General features: G+C 40.4%; 1 protein-coding gene across 1 annotated transcript in view; it reads left to right on the top strand.

The window, feature by feature from the left end:
* Positions 1-5,709: 5,709 nt before the first annotated feature.
* Positions 5,710-18,202, top strand: part of DCN (decorin) — a 39,510-nt gene continuing 27,017 nt past the window's right edge. The window contains exons 1-2 of the mRNA XM_049792203.1: positions 5,710-5,892; positions 9,980-10,212. Of these exons, the coding sequence (XP_049648160.1) occupies positions 10,008-10,212 (205 nt within the window). The 5' untranslated portion in view covers positions 5,710-5,892; positions 9,980-10,007. The remainder of the gene's footprint in view (positions 5,893-9,979; positions 10,213-18,202) is intronic.

Below are 18,202 nucleotides of genomic sequence, written 5' to 3'. Positions count from 1 at the left end.
TGATCTTGGAAGAAATCTGATTCTATATTGATAGAAAAAGATTTTTAAAATATTCAAAACTTTTTTAAAAAAAATTCTACGCCATGATAGTGTGAAAATGAATTTAAAAGCTTCCTACTGCCCCTTTTTATGAACTTCCATTTCACCCTTCTTGAAAAGCCTTGTATTCTACTTTTCCATGTCTTCAAATCAGGTAAAAATTGAGTACAGTGTGTAGTGTTCTCATGATCACTTCTCCATCTCGAATGCCGGATATTGTCCATGCTATTTGGACTCTGCTCCCACATCATTACTTTTCTTTACTATGTTTTTAAATTGACTCAAATGCAGTGAGTTACTTCAAAGGTTCAAGAGTTATGAAAAGCACATCCTTTCCGTTTGAACGCCACAGGGCACACACACCCTGTTTAGACAGGGTTGGTTCCCATGTAACTCATCGTCATCCACCTTAGGATCCTCAACAGCTCTTCTCTATAGTGAGGTCACAGAATCCAAGCAAAACTGGTAAGTTTTGTGCTGTCATTGCTTATATCTTCAAAGTCACCATTTCATATGTTTAGCAGAAGTTAGTCATTATTTATTTCCTCAGCAGATTGCCAACATACAAAAATCAGCATTTTAATACAGAGACACAGATACAGACACTAGTGTAAAGGTCCTTTTTTTCTATTCCACTCCTTTTTCCAGGACTTTCCTCAGTAATACAGTCACTAGCTCCCCCTGAAAAAGTTTACTCTCTGTGATGACTAAATTGGAAGTCAAGGATGACCTGGCTATTCACATGTTTTTCATAATCTGGGAAGAGGCTGTTCAGAGCTGCACAGGATGTGTCTCATTTTGAATGCTGGTTCATAACCCCTGACTAACAGAGGACATGCAAGGAGTATAGTTCCAACATTTGCATGAATTACTGTCATCTTTTTCTAGGGCATTGTGTAATCCAGCTGGGATGATGAGGCTTGTCCAGAGCATGACCTAAGGGCCATCAAAATGAGAATTAAGTTTTGGATTTTTCATCTGAACTTTGAAAATGGTTGGACTCCAATTCAAGAGAGTGCAAAATAGAAAGAAAGGCCAAAATCTGATGAAACAGCTGCTCACTTGAAATTTCATCTTCTCTTACCTAAACTAATCCTCTCTCCTCACCGGTCATCACTCCCTCTTTCATGGCCCGCACTCCCAGAGTGATGTTCTTTCACTCTTTCCTTCATGTAAGCGATTTTCTGGAGGGCAGGAGGCTGCTGACACTCATACAGAAGCCAGGCAGGAAAAAAATGCAATGCTGTCTGTCACTGAAACACAGCAAATGGAGCACCAGAGTACTAATATAGACATATATCAGTGTATATGACAGCAAATGTTTTTGCATATGTTTTCTTCACCATTATTTAAAGGTGAAGAGGTAAAGTCAAAGTGGGGTTCTGGGGTCTTTGGTCCATGATCACTTTTACTTTTCTCTCACTCTTTGTTTCTAGGATGGCTAGGAACTGCGAAGACTCATACAAAGTCTAGTTTTACCTATTTACTGCAGTTTTGAGCGAGAGAGATAACAGTGATCTCAAAATGTATGTCTACGCTACAAAAGCGTGAGCAATAGTTAGGACAGGCTTCCTCCTCAAAGGTGGAAGTTGAGTTCAGAGCATTTGAAATCATAGTGAGTAGTAAGGCTACCCTGATAGGTGGTTACATCCTGCAGCTGCTGGATGCACCTGGACAAAACAGTTTGATTCAGGAGAGAATAGAAATGCCAGCAGAAAGGAAAGCCAATGTCGAGGACAGGAACAGATTAGCCTCTCCAAAGAAAAGAGACCAAAGGAAAGGACATGATCACATGTCGGATACTTCAGCTGAGGACAATTTGAATTTGTGTCCTAGAGTGACCTGTAGATCCCACAGACCCTCTTCAGAAGAGTGCAGGGAGATGACGTGAGGGGAACGCGGTACGTGTTCTTGCAGAGTGGGAAGGGGGAGAAAGGAAGACAGACAGTGATGGAAGAAACTATTACTCCAGAGAGAAGGCTCTCTCTTTGGAAGTTTGGTTGCATTTTATTCAAACAGTTATACAAGACGCGCTTTCACAGCCGCAGAAAAATAATGCTACTGGTAGCACACGTCCAAAATCTGATACATTGGCCCTTTTGATCTGTAGAAATGTCAAGAAGTTGAGGGCTATCTTTTCTGAGGTCACAGAGCACTGAAGGAAACTTTGATACTCAGAATATCCAGAAATTACATTTCTGTCTCTTTAGCTAGCTTGTCCGGCTGTGCCTGGGTCAATATTTACCCCGATCAATGTTTACTAAGCTCGGGTCAATATTTACTCACATTTTTAGTAAAGGAGCTCCATTGCTATGGTAAAGAACAGCTTACTACAGGTGATTGGAAGAAATTATTACGCATAGAGTAGAAAGGAGAGGAGAGACAGGGAGTAGTATATTAGAGAATGTGGAGGATGCCGTGCTAGGGAGCCAGTAAAGCCCAGGAGGTGGAAAGGGCCCCCGAGAGGCAGCCAAACAGGGGATCTGGTTTCATCCCTTCCTGATGGGGACTGGCACTTACCTAGCTGGTTCATGAGGACTTTGAGGCGGATTTGCCTGCCTCTCTTCCTTACCACAACAACCACAACAACGCTAACCAGTCTTTGATCATCAAAGCTGGGATCTATTAGAAGGCAGCTCAAGAAAAAAAAAAAAAAAGCCTTTTTCTGTAGTGGAAACTTAGAATGAGGAAGAACCTGAAACTCCAGGCCACCATGTTTCTGCAGGACAGATCCTGTCCTCCTGCTTTGGTTTTATTCCAGTAACATTCTGGATGGCAATAAACACTACGCTTTTTTTTTTTCCCCCCAGGCTCCCCCCCCCCCCCCCAAAAAAAAAAAAAAAGCCTTTCTTTCCACCCCCCGGGGCAAATTATGTCGGCTCCCATTCTTCTGAGGAGTCTGCAACCTGTGCTGGCAGCGCTGGGTGCCTGCTGGACGTGCCTCTCGCCCAGCCCAGCCCCAGGAGCTCTTCCCCCAGGGTATGTTTGCTCCTTACCGGGCAGCCGCTCAGCTCCTTCCTGCAGAGATTTCCACCGGACCCAGGCAAAGCAGTCAACAGCAGGCAGGTTTCCTGTCTTCTCTCCCACCACTGCCCTTTGAAAGGTCCACAAAATGAGCTGTGAGCAAATGAAGCAGATGCTATCCATCAAAATTTAATAAAAAGACTGTTATATAAATAACATTAACATGCAGTTGCCTGTAACTTTCTGGAAATCAGTATTTGGAGCAGCATCTAGCCCTATAAGTTTGTTAAATTGGAGTAATAAAGTCATATAGAAACCAAGGTTTTTCTAAACATGATTTTTTTTATACTGACTGAGCTGTAGTCAAAGTAGGTCAGACTGGGAAGGAGAGCTTATCGATGCTGGGCCCTGTGTGCGGTCATGGGCCTTAAAATTACATAATGACTTAATATTGTTGTTGGGTTGTTTTTTTAAAAAAAAAGTTGTTTATCTTCTGAGTGCCAAAGCAGGGGGCAAAGAGTGGGGTTAAAGGAATACTTGTATCAGAAAGGATCCCACATTCCCATAAAAGCACACAAATGACACAAAACAATGAACAGGGTACTGCACCAATATTCAATGACCCGAGACCTCTCCCATTCAGTTGCTCGGTCCTCCACATACTCCACTTTGCATTTCAGGTGGGCTTGGACACCTGACACATACCCCTTCTACCTCTGGGTATCGACAGGCAGTGCAAGTGTTTTCCTAATTCCTAAAGGTAGTAACACCTTCTCCCCTCTGAGCTGCTTTGGCTGGACTTTATGGCAGAGAAGAGCAGTTCCCTCTGCGGCAGAGTGGGAGCCCCAGCGCACCCAGCAGGCACCCAGTGCTCCACTTGTTCCCACCTTGATCGTCATGGGTTTGTTTGACTCGTCCTAATGCATAAGACAAACAAGAAGAAGAGGTGGCCCTCCATCCCCTCCTGTGCCTCCAAAGAGATGACTAAGCTATTAAATTATAGCGCCTTTCAACCCGCTAACAGATATCAGAACAAATGTATTACGATTTTACTGGGAAAGGATATGAATGGCTTTTGTGAAGCAAACTGACAACAAGTTTACCCTGACCTGTTCCTCATCAAAATCTTGCTTTGAAATGTTTTTAAACACCAGATGCAGCCGGTGACCAAGGTTCAAATAACTGACATTACTAAGATGCAGCCAAGATTTCAGCAAGCCTCATGGTGACACTTCTGGACAAAGATAAGGCTTTGTTGTAAGCATGAAAGCTTGGAACACCACTAATCATATGTAGAAAAATGTCACAACAAAAATCATTAGCAGTCTTGAACCCAGTGGAGAGGCAGGGGAAAGAAGTCAGCTCAAGGACTAGGGGCGAATAAATGATCCTTGACTTTTAGAGTCAACTATATGAAGAAGTTGTAATGCAAGATGTCTGATTACACCTTTGTGCTACACTGACCAAAACCAGCAATTATTCTACCATGTTTTCTTCCACCAAAGGAGAACAATTATAAGAGCTGTTTTAATGGCTCTTCTTGAAATTAATGAAGAGAATAGCTAAAATTTCAAGATTTTATTGTGTTTCTAAAAAATTCATGTCACATTCTAAACATCATGTCACATTTTACAGGCTTTAATTTCAGATTTGCACCTGGTCTTAGCCTAGGGGCAGAAATAAAAGGATACAAGTCAAAACACAGAGACACAAGCCTCCAGTATTTAGATAGGACAGCTAGCAGCACAGGGAAGCTACACATGTTCACAATGTGTTTGGATTACTAAATAAATAGTAATTATTGTATTTGCTCTCCTTTCAGTTTGCTGGACTTTAAAAATTGTGCAGGAATAGAGTAACTGCATTTTAGCTTCCACTGATATTTGCGTCAAACCAGAAATTACTAAAATAAAATATAAATCTGAACAATGAGTCAGATACATTTTTCCTTTCATGCTTTAGAAAATCTCCACTGCTTCTTAAAAAACCCAAAAACCCAAAAGAACCCACCCCCAAAAAACAGTTAAAGCTAATTTCCCCTCTGCTTTGCTGTCCTGGTGAGAAAGCAGTAAAAAAAAGCAAAGTTTATATAAAGCAGTTCTAACCACAAATGTTAGAATCGCTCTACTAATGAAAACATGATTTTCATATATATCAAAACCATGCTGTAGTTTGAAGAAATACATAAAAACTCTATTATTAGACAGGATAATAGTATATTACACTATATACTACTTGGTATGACAATGATTATAGCATAAGCAAAGGCAGGTTGATATCTGTTTAAATAGTTTTACCTAAAGCTACCCCTTTCTTCTGATATTAATCTCCACTTTGACTAACTCCAAGATTAATTTTATATTATTTCCTTGAATTACAAATACTATAAACAAGAGGAGCAGCCAAACATTCTTCTCAGTAATGAGTCAGAAAAAAAAACATAGTTAAAACCAAGAAAACTTTCCTAAATATATGTTGTAGGGACATAAATAAAATAAATAAGATGAATTACAGCTAAGCATCTGTCTTATAGTGTACAAGTAGTTTGGGATTCTAAACAGATGAAAAAGAAATAAAGCAAATGAAAAAGAAAAAGGAGGAAAAGAAAGCAAAAGAGCTGATAAAGTTTCTGGCTACAATACAGGAGACATATCATTACCATATGATCTAATGTGGGTGTCAGCCTGGATTGTGTTCATTGAGAGAAACCTTATTTTTTAACTGTGCTATGGAATAGAAGCAGGAGGGTTTTCCACCAAGTGACAGTCACTGAGCTGAACTTACCCCCTCCTCCTTTCCACACCTGCAAAGCCTTTTGCCTGGGTTGAATATTTAGTTTAATTACATCTCAGCTTTGAGAGCTCCTGTTGCAAATCCCTGGATTAAAAGGTACGGTTTTCAGTAATTCTCCTGAACTATGCTGCACTAATAAAACTTCAGGCAAGTCTACGGCAAGAACTAGTTGAATTTTAAGAGAAGCAAGGAAAAAATCCTACTAAATGTTTAGCAATGTTAAGTTTTGTATCCAGCACTTTTGTTTCTTGGGAACATGAGAATGCATTCTCAAGGACTGTGCAGATTTCCTACTGTTTATTTGACTGTTCTGTCTCTTGTTTTGATTTGTGTAAGCACTGCTATAGTCCTTTCTTTTTCCTTACTGTAAACTTTTGCAGCAGTATATTCTCTGTTTGCAATCCAGTGTTTAGAATCGGTGATGTAGTGAGTGTAGAAAATGCGTGAGTTCTTACATTTCTGTTTTAAACTGCACTCTGTGATTTCTTTTTCATTCGGATTTCTTCATATATTTTCCAAACATTAATGAATATAATTTCAATTTCAGAGAAAAAAACCCGTAGTAGTTAGTTAAACGGGCTCAGTGTATGCCTTTGTAATGTTAGAAAGTGCTACGTTACAGTGTACAAACAAGGGACTCACATTTAAAGAAGGTTCCTATGAATGAAATAGTAGAAAAGAAAATGCCTGGAGTTGAAACTCCTGTTAACAGAGTTTTAATCTCTGTAAAACTTCCAGCTCCTATGTTTGCACGTCTAGAGTTTATTACACAAAATGGGTAAAACATATAATGTAGGAGATTTTTTTTGAAACTGCACATATTGTTTAACTTGTCTTTTGTGGCGTTTTGAGAAGTTTCTGACAGTAGGTGAACAAATATTTAAAACTTAATATTAAGGTAAACTGACAAGAAGACCACCAATACAGTGGTGACGTGAACTGATGAAGCATATTTCCAGTGGTATTTTAAACTGAAATGTGGCCAAGTCTATGGTATAGTTTCCTCTGTTTGTGGAAAAGTCTTCCTCACTGTAAACACATAATTAAAACAAATTTAAACAGTTATGTCTTGCAGACATAAATATTTTGTCACAGACCTTTAAGAATGCAGATTTTTTCCCCCTCTCTATTTCTTTTGCTAAGTGAAATGTAAACATTTCTTACTAGTACAGTTTTGTGTATATTTTTTTCTCTAACTGTTTATGTTCATTTACACATGCAAACAATAGGAACAGATATGTGTGCCTGCAGTATGAATAAGTATAAGAATAAAGATACGCAGACACATATCTATTCCTATTTCCTGATTAATAAGTAGCTTGTCTGCTATTTTCTCTGCTGTGTCCTCAGATTAGATCCTTGATATCCTTTGTTGTCCTACAGTTTTCCTTTATACACAACTCTTACTGATTTTATTATAGTTTTGACAAAACAGGGACCAAAGGAAAAGGCCTGCTACAGGGTTTAACTCAGATAAGTGAAGTCATCAGTATTAGTGTGAAAAATAAGTAAAGTGTGAAGACGTTTCCAAAGTGCCTTTGCATTGTTTTGAGGTGGGTTTTTTTGAGGGGTGGTAATTTAACTCCAGGATAAGATCCTGATTGTGCATTCTTGGGATGGACGGTGCTTCAGCAATGACCCTGGGGGGGGAATACAAGCAGTTTTAAATATTTAAAAATATTTTAAAAATATACAAATATGTAAAAAAGAGCTGGGGAAGCTCTTTAAAAAGTACTGACTGCCAGTGCCATGCCAGGATTGGTGTGCAGCATTCCCAGTGTTGATGTTAACGTACATTCTGAAAAATACTTTGTACTGGGGTAATGTTTTATTGATCATTTTCACAAGGCAGCTTATTAAGATGAATGGTGATGATTTAGCAAATTTGTCTTCCCATTGCAGACTGTTAATAAATTGCATTGTTATTTTACAATAATTCATAAGTAATAACGATTATTTCACAAATCTTGGTTTAGATTAAACCCTGGTAAGACCTCACCACCGGGTATTAAGACCACTTTGCTGTGACAGCCTTACTGGTCCGTGTGTACTCTGCATGCATCATGGGGGTGTTGCTGGGGAAGGGACACAACCCCAATGTCGGGGGGGGGGCCAGGGCAGGAGGGAGCGCAGGAGGATGGCCCACACAGGGACACAGCCTGCCCCTGCTACATGGCAGAAGTTTGCACAGCACCGAGTTGGGCTAACAGGTCGTGATAAAATGCTCTGACCCTCGTGGGGTCTGCGAAACCCCTCAGTGCATGCAGTAGGTAATACGTCAGCTCCAGGAGTAGGAAATACCTTCGGGTCCAATGAAGGAACCAGCTAGGTCTCTTAGAGAGGCAACAGAAACGGTGGTTTACTCCATGTGAAGTCACTTTGAAGTCTTCGGGACATCTGAAGATGTTAGATACCTGCCTTCCTGTTAGGGAGATGACAGAAATGATTTTAAAACACTAGCCTATTTTATAAGGTAAAAAATCCTATCATCGTCTCACGACCGAGCCCTAAAGGTTTCTGCAGGCTTGCATTATTGGCATCTGTAGGTAGACATTAATAAAGGGAATTGAACCCAGGCACCATATAGATTGTATCTAATTCCAGGCCTGAGGTTTTTATTTATTTAGCTTTTTTTTTATACTAACCACTCCTGTTAGAGTACCTGGATGTGGTATTCGAGAAAGAGAGGCCTCAGTATATACTACTCTCACCTAACATCAGCTGCCCATGTTAGCCATCTACCTGGTAGGTTCCATATGTCAATGTAGAGAGGGAGACAGTCCTCCTCCTCTGCCTCTCCCCCAGTTGTTTTATCTTTCCATTAGTCAATATGGAGCTGAAAATGCTATACCACGCCCCTAACTGTTAGATAATTTCTACTAGAAAAAAATTAATCCCAGCTAGCGCCCAGACAAGACATTTTGGAAGTTATTGACCTTAAGAAGCAAGTGGACATTTTTGCTTTCATTACAAAGAACAACATCTGTATTCAGGACTATGCCATCCGTTTTAATAAAAATCTCCTAAATAAATGGCAAGTTTGCCTTTCTGTCACTTGGCAACTTGAAGGCAGGTTGCCTTATATTTTTTTGTGGCTTGTTTTTAGATCCATGAAGGTTTGTGAAAGATAAACTTCTTCATATAAAATAAATAGTAAAAGAAATTAATTTTCAGAAAATTAGCTAATCCATACAGCCATGATACAAAACCTGCAAACAGCTGTTTTGTAATTTCTCCTTAGCACACAACAACACAGGTAGCACAATGTACGGTGTGTTGAAATGCATTTAGGCCTAGGTCCTGAGAACACGTATTTAAACAGTTTTCCTTGTTAATATCTATGGCAATACGTATTTGTGTAAAGTTACTCAAGAGCATGAAAGCCTGCAGAATGAGGCCCTGAAGTCCCATTACAAAGTGTGCTGACAATACCACAAGCATCAATTCAAATGCTTATGCAGTGCAAAGCAGAGGATTTTCAGGGTGCTTTGTTTATATTGTAAAAACCCCTAGCCAAAACTTTGGAAAGAAAGCCAAGAACGTCCAGTATAACACAACACTGTATTCCATTTTATTGTGGTGTTTAAACCAGGAAAGAAGTATAGCTCATTTAAACAACTAAAGATCTTCCCCCCTCTCTCCACCCTGTCACTAGATCCTACTCTTTCTCAGTCAGTTTTACTAGGCTATAATTTAAAACACACAGCAAGCTGGCACTTTAAAAAAATATTTCTCAAGACATGAAATACTGCATTACAGTGAGTTTGGGAACCTCAGGTTCATCCCCAGGGGACAAACTCATTGCTATGAAACAAATGCTAATGAAATCAAATAGACTGTTATTTTGGCAGAAAACAGACACATGGAAAATGTGGCTTATTGTTTTGACTGTTTTGCATAACAAAGTTGACAGTGCTGCCTGTTCCTAATAAATATTACTCTAAATATGCAAACAGATGTGTTTACAGTTGCCTTTAAACTGCTCTGTTAAAAAACCCCAACCTGCTATTGACAAGCAGTTACCAGACTCCTATCACATAACTGTCCTATTTTCACAATTCATTTTCATTTATTGAAAGGAACAGTTATGCAATTGGTGGATATGCTGGACCTCCTTCAGCAGGAACTATGCAGCTATGGGAAACTGATACTTTTGTTGTAAATCTCCTGCTTTGATCCCTAGGTTCTGCCCGGAGTCGATGAACTAAACCATGAGGCTGGCTCTTCTCTTCGTCCTGCTGCTGCCAGCATGCTTGGCCAAGCCGTTCCACCAGCAGGGCCTCTTTGACTTTATGCTGGAGGATGAAGGGTCGGCCGATATGGCTCCAACGGACGATCCCGTCATATCTGGATTTGGACCAGTGTGCCCCTTCCGCTGCCAATGCCATCTTCGCGTGGTGCAGTGCTCTGACCTAGGTAAGCCCAAGAGTATCTTCATAGGGTATATACTTACATTCTAGCCACAGGTTTGCAGCCGAGATGGTGAGGCTGCTCCGCGCGGCTGCTCCGCAATGGGGTTTTTTTTGTCAAAGAAATATGCTACAGCTGCTGTTAACTAGAATGTACTATATAGAGTAGGCCATAAAGCCCTGACAAGACGAACATTTGTTGTGACCACAAAGAATGTTTGATTTTTTAATGTGTATTTTGTGTATGTACATTTCATTTGTTCTTTGAAAGACCACAGATTTCTGTAGCGGAGAAAGTAACATTTCAAGGCTGTTCCTTCAAATGTATATTAAATAAATTCAGTGATGTCAGATGTGGGGATGGAAACATTTTTAAAGGTTCTAAATAGCATGGTGCAAGCTCCAACACCCTTAATCATACTGTCTAGTACCTCAACATAGAAATCATCCCATTTCCATTGGAATACATGAGCATGGAATAACCAACCCTGAATCATATATGCTGGAACCAGCTCTTTGGAGGAAAGAGCTTGGAAACACTCCAAAACAATGAACACATTTTGGAGCTCCTTATTAAATATCTTTCTTAGACACTGTTCAAGCTGAAACCATGAGAACCTTTCTCACAAACTCCCCTTACTCCCTCACGTACAAGGGCTTGTCTGCACAGTCAGACCAGCAGGATGTGAAGCCATGCCTGCCATCACTGTATTTGACTTTCCCATGCAGAAATCTTAAGTAATGAAGTTGACTTCAGTGAGACTGCTCTTGGTTTAAGCCAGTATTATTCAGTCTAAGCCAGTGTGCAGTGCAGAAAATCAATTAAAGTTGGTTTTGCTCACAAGGAAATTAGGCAATTTATTCAGTGGACAGACAAATAACTTCTCTTATGATTTTACAGAGTTGTTTTTTTTTTTAAAAGTCTTCTTTCAGCTGTTTAAATGTATAGCTGGGTGTTTCTCTTTTCCTATGGTATAGCATTGGCTTTGATAATTACTGTGAATCATGGCACAAATCCACCAATTAGGACCTGGGTCTCATTGTGGTGGGTGTCGTGTAATTACGGAAAGGAGGGGGGAACATTAGTTACATCCCTAGAAACTTCTGTGAATTTATTAAAGCAAGCCACATAATTACGCAACAGATATGTTTGGCAAAGGCCCAGTGAACAATGCAAGCCAAGTTGCACAAATGAGCACGGACTAACGTAGCCATGCATTCATAAAGCTTTCACAGTACTGTCCCTGTTGAAAGATATTTTCTTTTTTTTTACCATTTAGGTGCCAGATAATAGCAAACATGGGGTGGGAAGTGGGGAGGAGGTTGCCCCACATGCCATGAAGTTCTTAGGTTTTATTGTTGTTACACTGGCTAATGCTGATGGAATTCAAGTTATTTTGGGAACTTGTCCCCAGTCTGCTTCAATTCTGCAGAACGTAAGGAGCTTTCACTTGGTAAAAAAGTAGAGATGTTCACACAGGGACCCTTTGTTGCTGCACTTGCTGCCATGTTTGTTCAGTTCTCCTTCACAAACATGCGGTTTCCAAAGGGTTGCACCACAGTCTGCTGCCTACAGTTGCTTCTGGGTTAACAGAGTCCCATCCTGACAAGGAGACTCAGAAATACAGCAATTAAGGCCCCAGGTCTGTGTTTCCCAGATAATTTCGAGAGGGGTGATAAGAAAGAGATACATTCTGAGCTTGGTTTAAGCCCACATGCTGCAGATACGGCACTGAAAAGGTTTGGAAGCAGCTGAGCTGATAACATCCAGCCTCTGGGCCCGAAGGGAGACAGAACTCCCCGGGCTTAAAATACGCAGCCCTGGAAAATGAATAATATTTCTCTGGCAGAGCTCAAGGAAGTAATAATCACTCGGAGCTCCCCAGCCCTGGCATGAAGTTTCATCCATCCTTGTCGCGTGAGGCTACCACAGCCCCCGACGGGTCAAGGCCTGAGGCGGAGGTCCACCAGGCCGCAGGGCCCATGGCCGCTGCGGCTGGCCCCGAGAGCTCAAAATTTTGTTGCAGAGTTGGCCCCCAGAGCTCAAAATTTTGTTGCAAACTATGGAGGTCGTGCCAGGACGACCTAGCGCGCCGCTGGGCTGTGGGATGACGGCCGCTCGGGGCACGGCGATGGGGAAGGCAACGTGCACGCAGGAACCATGAAACCAGCAACGACGGTTCCACCTCCCCGCTAACCACCGCTCCTCGCCTCTCAAGCTCCGGGCGTTTCCGACCCAACCAAATTAGCTACCTCCCTCCCTCAAAATTATCGAATTTAGTCATCTAGTCCCACGGGTGCTAATTGAAGAAAAACTGCAGGCAATAACAAGACTCGTCCCAGGGATATATTAAGAGCTTACTAAATTAAGTCCCACAAAGGAAAGTTGAAATCTGGATCAGGATCTTTCTTCCACTCGCTCTCTGCCATGGAAGGAGGGCTACTTAGGGTGAGGTGTCTTCTTCCTCAAAATGCTTCTTTTTTGTGCCCAAGGGGGCATTTGCTATTTGTAAACTCTGGCTTTGTAAGGAAAAAACCAACTGTCTGACACAGAGTTAGTGAATAAACCACAGGAGAACTATCACAACCAGGGTCCAGAGATCAGGTTCGCCCCTTGTCTCATGAGCACTGGATGGGAATAATAAAAAAAAAAATAAAACCCAAATTCAATAAAAACAGTGAAAAAAAATGCCCAGTGGTCCAATTACACTCTTGTCAGCTGAATTTTTGCATTCCTGTACTTTTAAGCTTCAGTCACATCTTCCTAAGAACATACTTCCAAATTAATTTATTTTGCCTCCAAGCCAAGAGCTGAGTTAGCAGGAAGGAGGACGCCGTCTTCTCACACCCCGAAGAAGAATTCTCTCCGAGCTGCTGTTACTGACAGATCGAGAGCAGAGCCCCATATGCCTACCTTATTTGAGATGTATTACCTTTGTGCAACCGGCTTAAGGTTCTCATCAAGGAAAGCCACTGCAGTATCATCATAAAAGCCTTTCTGAATCTGCGTCCTGTTACTAAAAGGGAGCCACCACTTTTTAATCATGCCTCAGTATAGGGCATTATTATGCTATAGCCAGACTTTCTATAGAAATCACAAACACCTTCCTTATTAGCATGCACTACAGGTGGGGAGTAGCTGATATAGCTGGTCAGAGGCAGCTCTTCGTGTTTTAAAATAATAAATACAGGGAAGATGTGCAGTCCGTTGGCCAGGCAAACATGCCTCGTAAAAGCCCTAGCAAGGATTAATCATTCCGTTTAAAGTCTCATCCTCCCAAAGGGAGTCTCAAGAAAAGGTTCCTCCCAGAGCGCCCTGGTAGGCAGGAGGACACGTGTGATTACTCAGCCCCTCAGCAGATGCAGAATGCTCTATAAGCGCATTCAGAGGTGGTGGTCAGAGCTTTATTTCACCTTCAGATATGTCTGGCAGCCCCTTACGAAGTGAGCGGTGTCCATGTTCTGCGGGATGCAATGAGATCACCTTCCTTGGAGACTTCACAGGACGTAGGGGTGTCCCTCCAGCCCTCTTGCCGTGAGCATCCGTGGAGGCTTTGTGGTCTCCAAAAGGTGTGCGAGAGATGGATGTCAGTAATCAAGCAGTATTACAGCTTAAACTGGAATTTCACTCACAGCTCAGCAATGCAGGGTTTCTCCAGCTGTAAAGAAGGGTATATTAAAGCTCGGCATGAGTGTCGGAGTGTGTGTTTGAAAAGCACTTTGAGGTCAGTGGGTGAAATGCTCACAGATATGTAAAAGGCTATTCCAGGGATAGGGTAAAATGAGGCAGTTTACCTAAACACATACAGTGTCTAAACTGTATTAACTGATGGCTCTTCAACACCTGAACCATGGTAATGTGACAACAGCTAATCTATTTGTCGACAAAAGATGATTTATCTCATTGTATAAAATCTTCCAGAAAGATCTGAACACCCATTTTCTGATCATGACTCCTTTTGGGAACCTCATCTCCCACCATAAAGGAAATTATCTCCTTTGGGATATATCTGGATTTGAACTTCTGTTGTCAGCATAATATCTTTTTAAACAAAAATAATACGCACCTCATTGGTGATCAGTCTCAGTCTTTTTATGAGTTCAAGACAACAGATAGGATTACTTAATATTGTGTACTTAGCTTTAGAATCCCTGCCACTATTTGAATGTTTAGCAACCTTTCAAAACCCCAATTTTTAAAGCTAAATGTTTAGCTCAAAACCTTACAAGTTTCTAAAGAGGTAATAAGAGAAAGCATAAATCCTTAAATGGTGAGACATTAACAAATTTAATTTTTAAACAAAAAAGGTTTTGTTAATTTATGTTGTAATTGCTGAGCCTTTAGGACAAGTTATTCCATGTTGTATGCATCTTTTTCCTTCTAACAATAAGGACTAGAGACTTATTCCTTTCACGTTTAATAGAAGCCGAGGCTCTCATGAAATCCCCTGACTTCAGGGAACTGGATCATTTAACAAAAATATTATCAATAAAAATGGAACCATGAAATCTGGAAAGTATATTGTCACTTATACTGAGAGTAGCTCCTGCATCACAATACCATGGCCTTAAAACTGAAGACTAAATGCCTTTTTGGACAACATTCTTTAGCCAAACATAACTGTCATCACTGTCATCAGACAAAAGTCATTGGGCTTTTCACATGCTATCTGGGTGAACTGTAATACTCTAACATGTTGGAGATCAGACTGGAGGATCTATATGAAATATTACAGGTATTATCTGTAATATAGGAGTCACCTCAGGTGATGTTAGCTGTCTAAGAGTCATCTGGGCTCCTTTCACAGCCACGGGGAGAGTTAGTCAGCTGCCCCATGGGGAAGTTCATCCAGTCTAAGGTAGATGTCTGTGACAGAAAGGATACCTCACTCTTGGAGAAGTAAACTGCCAACACAGGGTGTCAATGACTCCTCGAGGCTATACAACTTCCTTTCAGATTAATGTATGTATGATAGAATTAAAACATGGAAAAAATAAACTCAGGTTACCAGCATTATTTTGTAATAAATTTGCCATAGGTTATTAAAATTTTTGTATATATTCAGCTTAGATAAATTTTTTGGGGATGCCTTGGAAGTTAAAGAAAGCATGAATTAAAGCCCTATACTCAATACATCCTGAAAAAATTATTAAGTCAAGAACCCAATAATTAGAAAACACTCTTGAAAAGTTGTCAAGAAAAAAAATATTTTGGCCGGGATGCAGACTGCTTTATATCAACAAAAAGTCATTAGCTTTTGCCAGTGTAACAGTAAAAGACAGGCCTTGTTGTAGTGCTCCAATTCCAGTTCCAGTTGATAAACATGATTCTAGGCGAAAATTAATCCACTCTAAATACATCCCTTCTTTATTAGCTGCTTACTCCAAGGTAACAGTTACCAACTCTGTATGTTTTCTTTTTGTTTGTTTGTTTGTTCGTTTGTTTAGATTTGTTTGCTTGTTTCAGACAAGGAAATGCCATTTAAGAAAGCTTAGTGGCAGGAATGGAAATCCTGACTGCCAAGTCCAAGTGACACAAGAAGTGACTGTTTTCTGGTTTGCACTGTGACAAGGGCTCATTTCTAAAATTTCCCAATGCACAAATAAATAGCGAATAGATAGCTAGTAAAATGTGAGTCAATTGTTATAAGTCACATCAGGTGATTACAGTGCTTAAAACTTAAATAATCACGGCTGACACCTACTAGTGTTATGGACTTCTATAGTATGTGTATTATGTTCTTAACACCTTTAGAGGGTGTATTACTTGGTAAGACATATAACTATTTAAAAACCATCCATGTTTTCACAACATAAAGCCTGCGTCGTTCAACTGTGAAAGGTTCCCAGCCAAGTCTTAGCAAGAGCTAAAGAGACCAAAGACTCCTTCCCAATGTTCCCTGAGAACCCACTGCCACCAGGGAGGATACCTAGGAATTTGGGTCCTATTTGAAGCGATCAAAGATAACAGTAAAGAACCACCAATATTAGCCTCCAGCTACTCAGGGAATTTCTGCTCACAGTGTCCAGTTACCATGGTATTTACAAAAGATTCCAGTTTTAAGCAAATGTTCAAAACACCTCTCTCTAACCCAGATTTGAGAGTGTTCCCTCCTTATCAACTCTGGACTCACTGGTCTGTATTTTGCTTTACCCACGTCCTGGATCTGTCATGTGATTAAGAGGAAGTGGGCCAAAAGATGATAATATGGTTACAGAAAAAAAAAAAAAGAATTTTTCTGAATATACTTTTATCTTTTCCTAAAGTTCAAATCTAAGAATATATTCTTCAAAATGCATCACAATTCTTTTTAAAACTTATTTCTCCTGTTTTACATGCCTGCTCTGACAAAGAATATTGACAAATGCTGGAATTCTGGGTCTCTTCAGTTGGATTATAATGAACGTCTCATTCACACAGAACATTATTGTCCTTTATACTATGAAAGCAAAGTAAATAGATGGAGTAGAACTTGCTCATTGGCTTCTCTGCAAGGAAAGAGATGGAAACAATGAACACAGACACAAAGGGACCTTCAGACCAAGGACCATGCCCGTGTGGGTTTTTTTGGAGGGGTGGAGGGTACTGAGTTGTAGTTTTCAACTTATGGGACCAATTATGGGACTTGAAGAGCTCTGTACAAATGACCCTGTTAGCAGAGTTACATTTGCTATACAGGCAACTCTACTGCAAACTTCTTAGGCATTCAGTAGGGAATGAAAAAGGTAAAAAGCAGTATTTAAAGAATTTGTGTGCTCTCTGCATGCATGCTCTTAAGTGAGAGGGCACCCAGGACAGCATCCCATACCAGCTTTGTGTTTGTTTCCTGGAATCTGTTTGGAGTGCTTTGAGTTGCTACAAAAATCTGTTAAGGAGAGGATGCTTGCAGTTTTAATTTCAATAAGAAAAGGAATGCAATAAATACTCACATTTAAAAAAGCAGTAAAAACGAGAAACATTTTCCACCCACTTAATTTCATGCAACTTTAGGGATTTAATGGTAAAACAACAAATGGTCAGAATATTTATAGAAATGCTACAGCATTTAAAACATGTGCAAGTGTAAACGGGGCTACAGTCTGGTTCTGTAATAGATCATCAGCACAATAGAAATGTGCAATAGGTCATCCCAGCACCAGTTTCTGCTTGCACCTCCCGCACCACCGAAAATGTGAAAGCCTAGGACGACCTCAGTTTCTCTGCTGGAGTGCATGTTTTCCCTTCTACTGCTCCAGTGTGGGCCTCAGAAACCAAAGAGGCTCTCAATGAATTCCTGTTTACGGTGACATGGAAGAAGAGTGCTTGTAGTGGTGCCATAACCAAACTCTTTGCTGAATATCTCTACCTAAGAGGCGTTAAGAGCAAAGGCGCGAGTTGCCAAAGAGGACTAAAAAGTTTTGTTATCATTTAGCTCTGATGCTATTTCTTTCTGTAAGTTCAATTAGGTCTTCAGCTTTGATTTCCACACTTTCGGATTGGGAAGATTGTACTGGTCCTTTACCACTGGGAAGTAAGAATGGGAAAGGAAAGGTGAACAGTGCTAATAAAGTTGGTATACTAGCAGCAGCCCAGAAAAGAAAAGGAAAAGAAGGGATAGTACGAACATGAAAAGGAAAATCTTGCTTTTTCAAGGGAATCTATAACAGAGATGATTAAAAAAGGAGATGTATAGAAAGTTTCAGATTCAGGAAAGGAAAAAGGAAGAAGGAACTTAAGAATTGAACGAAAATCTTACTGTTTTCAGGGTTAGGGGGCAAAATTGATTTTCTTTTCTTTATTCTTTCACTCTATGGCAGAGAGTTTACATCCTCTGGGCTGGAGATGACTGTTACAGTGATAGCTGACCAGGAAAAGGTCTATCACTAAATGACTAACAAAATAAATAAGTAACTAATCAAAAATATCTGAGTTACAAGGATATATATACAACATCATCTAGTAGAAAGAGGGAACTAGCAGGTCTGCAGACTCCCCGATTCAGCCAGGAAATTCTCTC

The sequence above is a fragment of the Accipiter gentilis genome, chromosome 34 (assembly GCF_929443795.1).
Source record: "Accipiter gentilis chromosome 34, bAccGen1.1, whole genome shotgun sequence".
Classification (NCBI taxonomy): domain Eukaryota; kingdom Metazoa; phylum Chordata; class Aves; order Accipitriformes; family Accipitridae; genus Astur; species Astur gentilis.
Note: the sequence above shows the minus strand (reverse complement) of the source record. Positions and strands in the feature narration are given on the sequence as shown.